The sequence below is a fragment of the Myodes glareolus genome, chromosome 26 (genome assembly GCF_982192425.1).
Source record: "Myodes glareolus chromosome 26, mMyoGla1.1, whole genome shotgun sequence".
In the NCBI taxonomy this organism is placed as follows: domain Eukaryota; kingdom Metazoa; phylum Chordata; class Mammalia; order Rodentia; family Cricetidae; genus Myodes; species Myodes glareolus.
In genome coordinates, this window is record NC_142051.1 from 24,419,935 (window position 1) to 24,433,543 (window position 13,609).

Here is a 13,609-nt window from a genome sequence, read left to right on the forward strand (position 1 = left end):
TAAAATACTTGAATAATAAGTGCATATTTAAATAACAAAGTAGCTTGGAGCACAGGGAATTTGGAAATTGAGGGGTTCAAGGAAATTGGTGGTGACAGGAACCCATGTGATTACTGTTATTGTAGCTTCTTCTTACACCTAACAATCAAGATCATGCAGCTTATTAGGCATGCCATCCCTTTAAAACTGCCTCAAATCCCACCTCATCTTCACTGACTTAGTGCAGTATAGAGAACAAACATACTGTTTGCCCGCTCTTTCTTTCTTTCTTTCTTTCTTTCTTTCTTTCTTTCTTTCTTTCTTTCTTTCTTTCTTTCTTCTTTCTTTCTTTCCTTCCTCCCTCCCTTCCTTTCTTCCTTCCTTCCTCCCTCCCTTCTTCCCTTCCTTCCTTCTTCTCTTCCTCTCCCTCCCTCCCTCCCTTCCTCCCTCCCTCACTTCCTCCCTCCCTCTTTCCCTCCTTTCCTTCCTTTCTTTGGTTTTTCGAGACAGGGTTTCTCTGTGAGATAGTCCTGGCGGTCCTGGAATTTGCTTTGTAGACAAAACTTGCCTCGAACTCACTGAGATCAGCCTGCCTCTGTCTCCCGAGTGCTGAGATTAATTTACTGGCATGCATCACCACCACCACCGTACTGTCTGCCATACTTTTGTGAACAAGGACAAAGTCAAATACAGTAGGAACTAGAGTTGTTATTGATATCAGACAGGTTAGTCAGGGTGAAGAACAGAAGAGTCGGTCCCAATCACGATTTCTGTCCAAGGGCTGAGTTCAAGCCTTTGTGCTAGATATAATCACTAAGGAAAGCTGGGTGGTGGTGGCACAAGCCTTTAATCCCATCACTCCGGAGGCAGAGACAAGCAGATCTCTGTGTATTTGAGGCCAGCCTGGTCTATGCAGAAGTTCCAGGAGAGGGTACAAAGCGACAGAGAAAAAAAAAAAACAAATAAGAAAGACAAAAGGACTCTTGAAAATTGTGTCCAGTCAGAAGTCCAGAAGAAGGGGCTGGAAGGGTGGCTCATTTGTTAAGAGCTTGCTGCGCTAGCAAGGGCATGCGTCCAGTTCCTTGCACCCACGTGGTTGCTCACAGCTGCCTGTAACTCAGTTCCAGGGGTGTGATTCCCTTTCCTGGCATCCTCAGGCACCAGACACACACACAGCATTCGTGCATATATGCAGGAAAACACTCACGCAAATTTTAAAATTTTTTTAAAAGAAAGAAAAATACAGAAAGAATTTGGCGGATCCCTGGAGACCCAGGGCAACACACCTTTCTGCAGTGACCTCAGGCTTCCCTGGCCTGAGATGTTACTTAGTGTCTGATGAATTCCTCTTAATGTATAAAGTATTGCAATTGAAAGCTTCTTTCAATTTGGCAAATGGATACACTTTAAGAGTCCTGTACTTTGACTAGAGAAGGCGTCACTGCGAGAAATGAAGCCGCCTCCAAATCTTCCTTGTTTAGAATCGCTAAGGCATGGCTCATTTATCCTCAAGTTTCTCTCTGGCTATGGAGAACTGTATGCCTGTCGTTTATCCTCACTGGAAAACTGGCTGATGACACAGATGCTTTCTCTTTACTCGCACAACATCTTTGCGTCAGTCCGGGAAGAGAAGTGACATCTCATTATTTTAATGTTCATCTTCCTGGTTGACGCTAAAATATGAAAATCATATTTTGTACTCATTGTTAGTATTTTTTCAAGAAATATTGTTTAGAGGTTCCATTTTTTTCTTTTTTAGTTTTTTGTGATTTTTTTTTGAGAAAATTTTTCTTTGTGAAATAATGCTGGCTGTCCTGAAACTTACTTTGTAGACCAGAATGAACTTGTACGTTCAGAGATTCACCTGCCTCTGCCTCCCGAGTTCTGGGATTAAAGGTGTACGCCACCACTGTTCAGTGGGGGGGTGTGTCTAATTTTTAATTAATTAATGTATACAGATGCTGTAAATCTTAGTGAAATTACAAATGTATTTTTCCTCACACAATTTATTTTGAAAATGTTTTCCTCAAACTCAGTCTTTATGTATGTATGTATGTATATTTTATTTATGTATCTATCATCTGTCTGTCTTTATATCTATCATCTACCTGTCTGTCTAATTTATCTGTTTATCTACTATTTTAGGTAGATATGCACATCTATACATATATTCATATGCGTGTCAAGATGCAGACTTCAACAATATATTTCAGAATCTTAGTGAAGTTTGGACTTAATGACCATACTCTGTTCCTGTGATCATTTGAGAGAAGATTTTAGATGGCCATGTGGCATTCATTGTATTACTGTTAATTCTATTCTACATATGTTAAGTATTTTATAGCTTTCAGAATTCAGAAACTCCTTTATTTCATAAATAAAGTCCTGCTCCATGCCAGAAAACATTTTTATATTTATGTGATAGGATATGATGTGTGTGTTCACGTGTGTGTGTGTGTGTGTGTGTGTGTGCACGTGCACATTGGAGAAGGAGTCAGTTGTCCTTAACTTTTATCCAATACCCATCTGTCTGATTTTGGAATTGTTTGAGAGGGTTATTGAGATGCAGTTCTCTTTTTGTAGCATTTTAGATATTTTTCTGTTTTAAAGAAATAGTAACCCACACATTTCCATGTGGAATAGTTCTGCAGTATGAGATGCTGTTGCTGTTATATATTTCACGAACTTTGGATTTGACAATGTTTTTCTCCCATTTACATCAGATATCAAAAAGTTACCCCTGACCTGAACTAGTAGTGTCAGCATCACTAATTATGCCACTGTTATTAGCAATCTCACATTTGCCTTCTTGCTACAGAAAAACCCAGGACATTGGACATTTGAAGTAAACACTCTAACACCAAACTGAACTTTCTAATCAATATTAATTTAGTTTCAGTTCTGTGCTTTTTTTTTGACTATTCAGTTTTACTATGAAGCACATTCAGATTTCTGTCAACTCTCTGTGAAAGTAATTTGGGGTCAATGATTATGTATCATAAAGGATATGCCTTCTTCCTTTCTTCAACAGAACTGAAAGCTGAACCAGTGTAAAAGAGAAATCAACTTCTAAATCCCTACTGTGAGAACATTCCAGCAGTTGGGTTAGAAAATTTATGTTACTAAAAAGACTTCGGTGTTTTCAAAATGCTGATACATGGGAAGAGAAGAGGACCAAGAAAGAGTGCTTAAGGATTCTTTAAAAAGTGATGCTTGGAAAACAATTATTGACATGTAAAATAATAGTTTCCACATGTATGTAAGGCTATACAGTATGTATGTGTATATATATATACAATAAATAATATAATGCATAGGTGGCATGTAACATATATTGGCTATCGTGTACAAATTGCATCTTTTCCATTTTAATAAATATTGGGCAATTTAGATTTATATAATATATTAAATAAGAAGCTTAGTGTATGAATCTTCTTAGCGAAATGTCACAGAAGATATGACAAAATTATTTATTGTATATATACAATTTTAAAATGCTTTTGTGTTAGAAAACATCACATATTAAAATTAATCAATGTGCTGAAAAAAATCTTCTAGAGCAATGTCAAATGTAAGTTCAATATTCTATAGAAAGTACTTTCAAAAATCACTATGTTGATCTCCTTAAATCTAGCAACAAATAAATAACGAAAATTATTTTAAAATTTTTGTATTAGCTGAGCAGTTGTGGCACACACCTTTAATCCCAGCCCTTGGGAGACAGAGGCAGGTGGTTCTTTGTGAGTTCGAAGCCAGTCTGGTCTTCAAGAGCTAGTTCCAGGACAGGTTCCAAAGATACAGAGAAATCTTGTCTCGAAAAAAACCAAAGAAAAAATTGTATTAAAAAAATTGAGAATAAGCTATTTTTGAAGGAATTTGATGAAGTGAAAATGCAGGTAGTGTTGTTGGTGATGTAAATCGATTTGACATTCCCAGAAACCAATTGGATTATCTGACTTTTATGTATGTATACACACGTTGAACTATAGAACTCCAACCAGAAAATACAATTTGAAATAAACAGCATGGCTAATATGTCTCTACAGGATACTTCATCCTAAGATAATTTACAATAATGATGATTTCGTGCAAGGCAATTTTCATGCTCACAGTTTTAGCTTTATCATGGAGTAGTGATTGAATAGATTATGCCATAATTCAACATGCTTTAAAAAACAATTTCAGATCTTTGGGAGGCTCTAGGTGCAATGCTAAATACAAAGTCATAGTAACACATTATCTGTACAGTGAGATATATTTATACTTTGAAAGAAAAAAAATCCTCTAAAGTGTAATTTTTAGAGCATTCGTAATCTGGAGAGACTCTCATTTAAAATCTACCCTGGGACTTAGAAGTTACAGTAGAGAGACAGCACATAGATTTTCAATTGACCTTTACTGAAATGATTTGATTTAAAGAGATATAAGCATCTTGTCATAGTAGACTAATCAAATCTTCGACCTGAAAAGTCGCTCGCAGTTCACTTGGTCCATCCACAGTCTATCCATCTCTGTATTTGGCCAGTTTGTGTTGCCGGACTCAGTAGCTGTACCTCCTAAGAGCCACAGGCTTCGTTCACCTGTGCAGCTCAGTTCTGGTGCTGCATGTCCTTCCTCATCTTTGGATTTCCTTCCTAACTGCCCCAAAGGACATTATTCTTTCCTAAATTTCTTTAAAGCATATTTTTCAAAGAGAAGTGTTAATAATGCAAATATTAAGCCATTCATAAGTTGCGAACAATTAGCAAAAATCCAAATTTTGTAAAATTTATATAAAAGCCATGCAGTGTTGAAGGGCTTGGTTTTCTTTAAGCTGCCACATTTACATAAAATGTGATTAAAAATAATGGTTCCTTCTTCAGAGGGACTTTTATAATTTTTACTATTAGTATGCTTGTGTGTATGTATATGTGTGTACGTGTGTGTCTAAGTTTGCACATGTGAGAGCACAAATGTGGAAGTCAGATGGCAATTTTTAGCAGCTGGTTCTCTTTTTCTACCTTACTTATGTTCATGAGACAGGAGTATCTCATATAGCCCAGAATGGTGTGAACTCCACCTCCAGAGTGATGGAATGACATGAACATGTCACCATGCCATGTTGGAGATCTAATCAAGGACCTTTTGCCTGTTAGGCAACCATGCTACCAACGGAGCTATACCTCAAGTCCCTCTGCCTTGTTGATGAGGCAGGATTTGTTTTATTTTTTTTCTTCCCAGGCTTGTTGGCCCACAAATTTCTGGACAGTTCTACTGTCTCCACCTTGAATCTCCCGTTAGGAGTGCCATGATTGCAGATACACGACTGTCTTGTTCATGTGTGTTGGGGACTAACAGACTATGAGGCTTTTATTCTCTGAGCATCTCACCAACATTTAGATGTTTTAATGAGTTTGTGCATATGAAGAAGTGGCCCAAGAATAAAAATTAAATAAAACTAGAGCTTTCTGGTTTTGATTCCAGGTAGAAAATACACGTCTCCTTTTCTTTATGTTAAAGATAATGAAAAGTACAGAATTTTATATTTCAAGTGCAGATAAGAAGGACGCTGACAGATGAGGGCAACCAACCAAGAATTCAGGGAACATGAGAAATGGCATAGAAATGAGGTCTCTGGGTTTTCTTTGTGCTTCTGTAACCCAGTCTGGATGCTGGAGAAGCTGACAGTCTGGAAGGATGATGGAACACTCACTTAAAAATGAGCTACAACCAAAGATTTTCTCTTGGAAAAAAGCAGCAGGAAAAGGAAAGCCTGCCTGTACAGAACATGCTAATGACAAGTGTCCTGATCCTTCCCAATACCACAGAAAACACTGGTTTTAACACAGTTCTCACCAGGAAAAGCAGAGCAGAGCAGGCATCAGTTGGTCATGGTGGGGGGAGGGAGGAGGACAGGCTATAAGGAAACGACCCGACAGCCCTGACTTTCCAGCTGATGTCTGATAAGTTATGAACTAGTTAGAACATTCATTCTTACTAAACTAAGGAGGTCAGAAGATGAAAGGTACTGTGGAGACTCCCATCTTCTCACTGTGGACGGAGAATGAGAACATCGATGAAGCTTGACCTTTTACCCCAGCTCATCTCCCAGGGATATCAAGGAATTCTATTATTAATCAGAATTTAGACCTAAGATGGGAATGAAGTGTCTGCCTTTCCACCCACACTGTATCAGCAAAACCCCAAATATTGAAAATTATATTTATATAGGCCACAGCGAGATATAATATATACAATGACTCTAGTCTAGATGTCTAAATATTTTGATTTCAAATATGACTTTCTGCCGTTCCTAAATAAGTGCCCTTGGTGTCCCTAAGTCATAGTTCACTTTATTTTTAAAAGGGGGTAGTAAGTTAACCTGGATCTGTAATGTGAAGAGTTACTGGTGTTTTAATTCATTCATTTGTCAGCTGCTCACTGAGCCCATAGTGAACAGAAATCACACAGGAGATCACTGGGTTAGAAGGGTGCCATGGTCTCAGCTCTCAGGTAGTTTATAATGTAACAAAGGAAAGATACAGCAGATCACTGCTAATATAATGTGGCAAGTACTATTATAGAAAAAACAGATGTAGAGCTTTGGAAATTCTTGTGGTTGGTTGGTACTAAGTGAAGTACAGACATGGAATTAATGACTGGATTTAAGAAGTTACCTATGTTTTTTTTTAAAAAAAATTATTGGTTTTTGAGACAGAGTTTCTCTGTAGCTTTGTAGCCTGTACTATAGTTCTTGTAGAACATTCTGGCCTCAAACTCACAGAAATCCGCCTGCCTCTGCCTCCCAAGTGCTGGGATTAAAAGCATGTACCACCACAGCCCGGAAAAGCTACCTATTTTTTAAAATAATATAATTTGACTGTATAAAATCAGCTGAAGAAAAGTGAAGCAGGGTAGACAAATCAGTTATTTATGTCATTCAAAAATACACAATTTTATCCCCAAACTTAAGGAATAATATTTAATTACTTTAAATATCACTTCATATACAACTATGCTTGGACTGGCCAGTTTGAGAATACTCTTAATGCCTTCTGCATGAATTCCACCTTGGAATATATCAAACTTTTCATATACAACACCAATACTATTCAGTGTTTCCAAAATGTTTGCCGAGACCACATATTGCTCACATGGACACTGAAGTTTCCGCCTTGTGTCTGTTGACCTTGTGATAGGCTAAGCGCACAATCATATGAATGACAAAACAGTCTCCGCTAATATCCTGCCATTAGAGTAGCCTGTGTTCCCAGTGGCACTCTTTTGGAGAAAGCCAAATTTTCATTTGCAAATGGCTATCCACTTGGAGATGGTTCTGGGTTAATGATGGGAGCATGTGTCCACTTCTTTCAGCTAATGACCCCTTCTCGTGCAGACTTTCCTCTTAGAACCACCTTTAGTGTAACCCATAAGTTCAGGTATGTTTTGTGTTCGTTTTCATCCATTTATAGAAAGTATTTACTTTCCTTCTTTACATCTGTTTTGTCCCATTTTTCGTTCAGTAGTGAGCTGTTTAGTTTTTATGAGTTTGTAATTTTTCCGGTTCTTTCTATTGTTCATATCAAGCCCTAATAAATGGTGATCAGATAGGATGCAGGGTATTTCAATTTTTTTTTTTTTTTTGGTGAGACTTTCTTTGTGTCTGATATGTGGTTAATTTTGAAGAAAGTTCCATGAAGTGCAGAGAAGGTATATCCTTTGGTTTGGGTAAAATGTTCTATAAATATCTGTTTGGTCCAGTTGGCTTATAATGCCGGTTAGGTCCAGCATTTCTCTGTTTAGTTTTTCTCAGGATGACCTGTGTCTTGGCAAGAGTGGAGTATTGAAGTCTCCCACTATCAGTGTGTGAGAGTTAATATGTGATTTAAGCTGTAGTAGTGTTTCTCTATGAACTGCAGTACCCTTTAGTTTGCTGTGTAGATTTTCAGAACTGCCATGTCCTTTCGGCAGATTTTTCCTTTGACAAGGATGTAACATCCTTGTAAATATTGTCTGATTAGTTTGGGTCGAAGCCTGTTTTGTCGGATATTAAAATGGCTACACTAGCTTCCTTCTTCGGCTCATCTCTTGGCATATCATTTCCACCCTTTTACTCGGAGGCGACGTCTGTTGGAAATCCTGTTTTATTTTTCCATTTTCAGTTTTCTCCCAGTTTCAGTTTTCTTAATTGATTCAATTTCTTCTTGCAAGTCTTGAGCTGTTTTCATTTCTTCCTGCTGTTTGTCTGTGTTTTCGTGGCCTTCTTTAAAGAATTAATCCATTTTCTCTTTAAGAGCCTGTAACATGTTCTTAAAGGCTATTGGGAAAACCTTGTCTTGTGCTTCGTCTATGCTGTGTGTCCCATGGCCTGCAGTAGTAAGGATGTTTGGCTTTAGTGGAGGACATTTTATTCTAGATGTTATCCTTTCACGCGGCTTCTAAGCATCTGGATTTTTATTGGTTGAAAACTAGGTGCTGATATCTGGTCTTGTTTTTGTTGGGTTGGTATTACATTCCTCTGTTACCCTTGCCTTGTCTGGATCTTAGGAGAGTGTGGTTACTGTGGACTGCCAGGTAGAGAACGCTTCTGAGATTCTGGCAGGTGTGACCACTGCGGTTTTAGTTAGACTGTTTCTTTGAGTTGGGAGCTGACACTTAAGGGTGGAGAGGGGCTAGAAAAGAGTTCCTGAGGGGGTCCACAGGAGGGAGGAAAGCCGGTGGTTACACCAGGATCTGTTTAGTCCCCCGAGAATGGGGGCAGAGAGGAGGAAAGGCCATAGCTAACCGTCTGCGACAGAGCTGAGTATGAGACTGGGGGATTGGGTTTAGAAGAGATGAAAACGAGTGAAAGTCTGGAGGTCAACTACCTGCCTCACTGACCACGTGGCCTCTAGAAAGGTTTGGATTGATGTAGGTTACACTCCATCATGGAGAGAGCCAAGGAAGGAACTTGCAGCTAAGAATTATAGGAAAGGCTGCAGAAGAATCCTACTTATTAGCTTGCTTCCCCTTGCTTGTTCTTGTATACAGTTCAGGTCCATGTGACCAAGGATGGTACCGTCCACAGTGCGATGGATACACCCCTGCTAATTCATAATTAATAAGTGTCCCCAAAGACATGTAAATAAGACAGTCCAATGGGAAAAAAAACCTTCAGTGAATTCTCTCTTTCCAATTGTGTCAAGCTGACATATGAAGCTAACAATGACAATATATTTCCAAGAACTAGCTTTTTAAGTGTTCGTCTATTTGTACCAGCTAGCAGAATGTCCACCTTACATCTCCTATCTCCCTTTGCATAATCTCTATTGCCTCGGCACTACACTTACATAGGATTCATTTTACCTCTATAAATATATTCCTCAGGTACTGTAGACTCCCCTTTCATCTTGAGCAATAGTATCCACAAAGCTGTCAGTTGAAAGTACCAAGTGTGTTTTCTCCATTATACATGACTATAAATCCATATTTATTAAAGTAAAAATGTTCTCTGGGTGTCATTTTAAATATGTGCTTTACCGTCATCCTTTCCCAGCATGAAAGGCTGTAGGAAGCACCATCCTACGGACAACTACAGCAGGTATAGAGCAAAGTGGTTAGACAAAAAAAAAAATGTAGTGTGAAGAGTCACTTATTTTTCTTTCCAATGTGTTTCAGGTTTGTGGAAGGGATGCTCAATATTTGTTACAATGCTGTTGATCGGCACATTGAAAATGGCCAAGGCGATAAGATTGCAATCATCTATGACAGTCCTGTCACAAACACTAAAGCAACTATCACCTATAAGGAAGTCTTGGAGCAGGTAATGTCACAAACTTTCTCACCATGTTGGTTAGTATATAGTATATAGAACATATAGCTAACATATGATCTCATTATGTAGCCATTTTAAATATCTTGGCATGCACTAATGATTCTTTATAATCTTAGAAGAAAACACAGATTTATTCTATTTTTTAAAAGATTTATTTATTTATTATGTATACAACATTCTGCCCGCACATTCTGCCCGCATGTATGCCCGCATGCCGGGGAGGGCACCAGATCTTATTACAGATGATCGTGAACTACCATGTGGTTGCTGGGAATTGAACTCAGGACCTCTGGAAGAGCAGCCAGCGTTCTTAACCACTGAGCCATGTCTCCAGCCCCCGAAAACACAGATTTATATGTGAGCAAATTTTGATTATCTTAATCCTTTAATTCATATTTTATAGTACTAAAAGGGACTCCTTTTACTTGGGAAGACAAGCAAATGTTGAGAATACTTTAAAATGCTCTTCTGTCTTTTGCTGTCTATTGTTATTGTCACCAGAACTAAAGAGGCTACTTCTCATTTTTATGTGATGGATGGTCTCTTACACAGGCTCCTTCTCACCTAGCTCTGTCCATTTTAGATTATCATCTAAATTTTCTTCTTTCTCATTTTCCTTAAAATTTCAAGTTAGCTTTAGTTATCATTTCTCTAACTGCTAAGGATGGTGAATACTTTTAAATTTATTTCTTAGCCATTTTTATGTTTTCCTTTGGGAACTCTCTGTTGAGTTTGGTGGCCTATTTTTAATTGGATCATTTGTTTTCTTGGCTCCTTGTTTTTGAGTTCTTTGTATATTATGAGTATTAATCTCCTATCAGATGTATAAACTGACAAAGATGCTCAAAGTGGGTTTCTTCTTTAATTGGTGATTTGGAGAGGTTGAGAGAAGAATGGGAAGGGAAGAAGTGATGTAATTATATTTTAATTAAAATATATTTATAAAATATTGTCATTTGGTGAGTAAAACCCTGATTCCCATGGCATATAAGACACTTTAAAATGAAGCTACAATGTCATGTCCAACTTCTATTTTCTAATATTCTTAGCCATTTGTACAGTGTCTCTTTTTTCACATTGCTCTTTCTTTTTGTATGTGGTAAATGGATGTGTATGCACATGTGTAGAACCCTGAGGTTTCTTTTGGTGTTTTGCTCTATTCTTCTCCTTATTTTTTGAGAGGAGATCTCTCACTTACTCTGAAGATCACTATTTTGGCTAGATTTATTGGTCGCTGAGCTCCTGGGATCTGATTATCTCCTATTTCCTGGTGGTATGTCCAATATGACATATGCCAACATACCTGACTTTTAAGTAGTTGCTGGGGACATGAACTCAATCATCATTCTTGTGTTGCTATTATTTTATATGCTGAGCCATCACCATTTGTACCTTTGAAGCTCTTTGCAAATCTTCATTTCTTTGTCCCACTTACTCTTTTTATGTGTGGTTCTGCTTCTGTGTGTGGTTCTTAGGTGCACTATAATGTTGACAAATGGATGGTAATACATTTTTATGTTATCGTCAAAGTAGACATAAAGTCCCAGAAATAATTACAAAGATATTTGAGTGGTGCTAAACTTGCCTAAAGTGAGATGGTCCTTAGGGGGTCCCTGTTTCATGAAAGAGTCTGCCAGACATTCTGCAGGACACAGAAGAAAGTGACTGGCAAACTGCCAATGTAGGCTGAACTGCCTTTAAAATTTCCTGCTTCACAGAAAAGTCTACCAGATACTATGGGGCTGTGGGCTGAAGATGGATGTCCCAACGAAACAGAAGAACCTTGGGTGATTGTGCAGGCAGAGAGTCTCTGTCAATTCTAGAGTTTTGGAAGTTGTTTACAATGCACTTTCTGTTTACTTAGGTAATATTATATCCTTCTAAATCTTTGATGGAGTTGAAGAATAGATATTTAAAATTATAGTTTTCCTTAGTTATAATAAATAAAATAAATATAAATATTATAACTGTAATTCTTGCTTGACCTGGTTTTTTTGTATGTAATTTTTCTGTGTTAAAATTAAAACCTTCCTTTTTATTTAAACGGAAAAGGGGGAATTGTGTGGGAAGTCCTTCTGTATATGTGTTGCTTTTATTGGTTAATAAATAAAGAAGCTTCTTTCAGCCAATAGCTTAACAGAATATAGCCAGGCTGGAAAAAATATAGACAGAGAGTAGGCAGAGTCAGGGAGACTCCATGTAGCTGCCAGAGGGGAAAGACGTAAACTGCCAGCTGGAACCTTGCCAGTAGACCACAAGCCTTGTGGTAAAATATAAAATAATGGAAATGGGTTAGTTCTAGATATCAGACCTTCCTAAAATATGCTTAAGCTATTGGCTAAACAGCATTGCAAATAATATAGTTTTGTGTGATTATTTTGGGTCTAAGAGGCTGGGAACGAATGAACAGCCTCCCCCAACAGTTGAGTAATTTAGGTCATGGGAAAATTACTCTAGGTTTGTACGCATTTTACTGTATATGATATTTTAAGGGGAAATTTAACTGTAGAAAACAATTTTTTATGTCACTAATTAACATTTTGCATCAAGTTGCCAGTAACAATCATACCTGGGCTATGATGAATAAATATGGACCCAAACATTGCTAATAATCCTGTGTTGGCAAAATTTCCCTAGATTGTGCAGCACTGACTGAGCCTTCCAATTGGTCAAGCTTAGGTCTCATTAATGGAACCTCAGGGAGTGGGGACAAAACATTTCATCCTCTTGGTTTTATATTCTCAATTGGGACCCTGCTTCATTATAGTACAGTGGTTCTCAACCTTCCTGATGCTGCGACCCTTTAATATAGTTCCTTGTGATGTGGTGACCCCAAACCATAGAACTGTTTTCTTGCTACTTCATGATTATGATTTTGTTATGATTATAAATTGTGATGTAAATATCTGATATGCAGCCTGCATGAGGGGTTGTGACTCACAGATTCTCTAGCTACTCTAGAACTTAAAGAAATTTCAGTCTTGCTAAAAAGACATTACAGGCTGTGTAGCCTAAGACATGGTCAAATATAAAACCAAAAAGGAGTGCTACTATATGGTTTGGTGTATTGGTTGTTGTTCTGAAAGTAGAAAATCTGTATTTGTGAAATGAAATTCCATGCAGGATTGACATTGGAGTCAATGTGTGCATAATTTATGAGTCACGGTGCTAATGTAAGAGGAAATAGAAACTGTCTGAAGTACTGCACTTTTTATTATAGGCTTGCATTTTCACATTTTGGAAGAGGCTTTATCTGTGGTTGAAAAAGTATTCCTGTGATTCTGGCATACTGCCACACTCTCAAATTTGCAAATTTGAAAGCTGACGATAATTGCAATTTTAATTGATGTTAGATTGTGCAGAATACAATGCGTATTCATGCATTTTTAAAGTATTATCTCTGTTGGCATATTCAATTTGGTGAACATATAAACATTAGAGTCAAAGAAATATCTTTGAGGAAAGCTTAAGCAATAAGCATGGTGTCCGTTTCTGCTGCTTTCTCTTCATATTACGTAACTGTTTAAGATCGTCACATGCACATGTTTTTCTCAGAGTCTTTCTGCTAACTCATCTCATTTCCACATATCGAGTCTGGACTCTGAGACTCTTTTGACTTCTGTGCTGGTTCACGGGTTTCAGTTCAGCCTGACATGAAAGTACTTAAGAGGGCCGTTCCTCTCAGCTGCTGTCGGCCTCTGATTTTCTGGGCTTTCTTCTCCAAAGTATTAAAGGAAGAACTGTTCCACAGAGACAGAGAGGCATTGTTCTCTTGCTTTGATTACCTGCTCCCAGCTCCCTGCAGTCTCTATTTTATTGAGTGAGAAAGACAGAGAA

The 13,609-nt window shown here is 37.8% G+C and overlaps 1 protein-coding gene across 1 annotated transcript in view; it reads left to right on the forward strand.

Annotated features, from left to right (window-relative positions):
* The window catches only part of Acss3 (acyl-CoA synthetase short chain family member 3), a 161,697-nt gene that overhangs the window by 23,271 nt on the left and 124,817 nt on the right, over positions 1–13,609 (forward strand). The window contains exon 2 of the mRNA XM_087902008.1: positions 9,616–9,760. Coding sequence (XP_087758134.1) covers positions 9,616–9,760 — 145 coding nt within the window. The remainder of the gene's footprint in view (positions 1–9,615; positions 9,761–13,609) is intronic.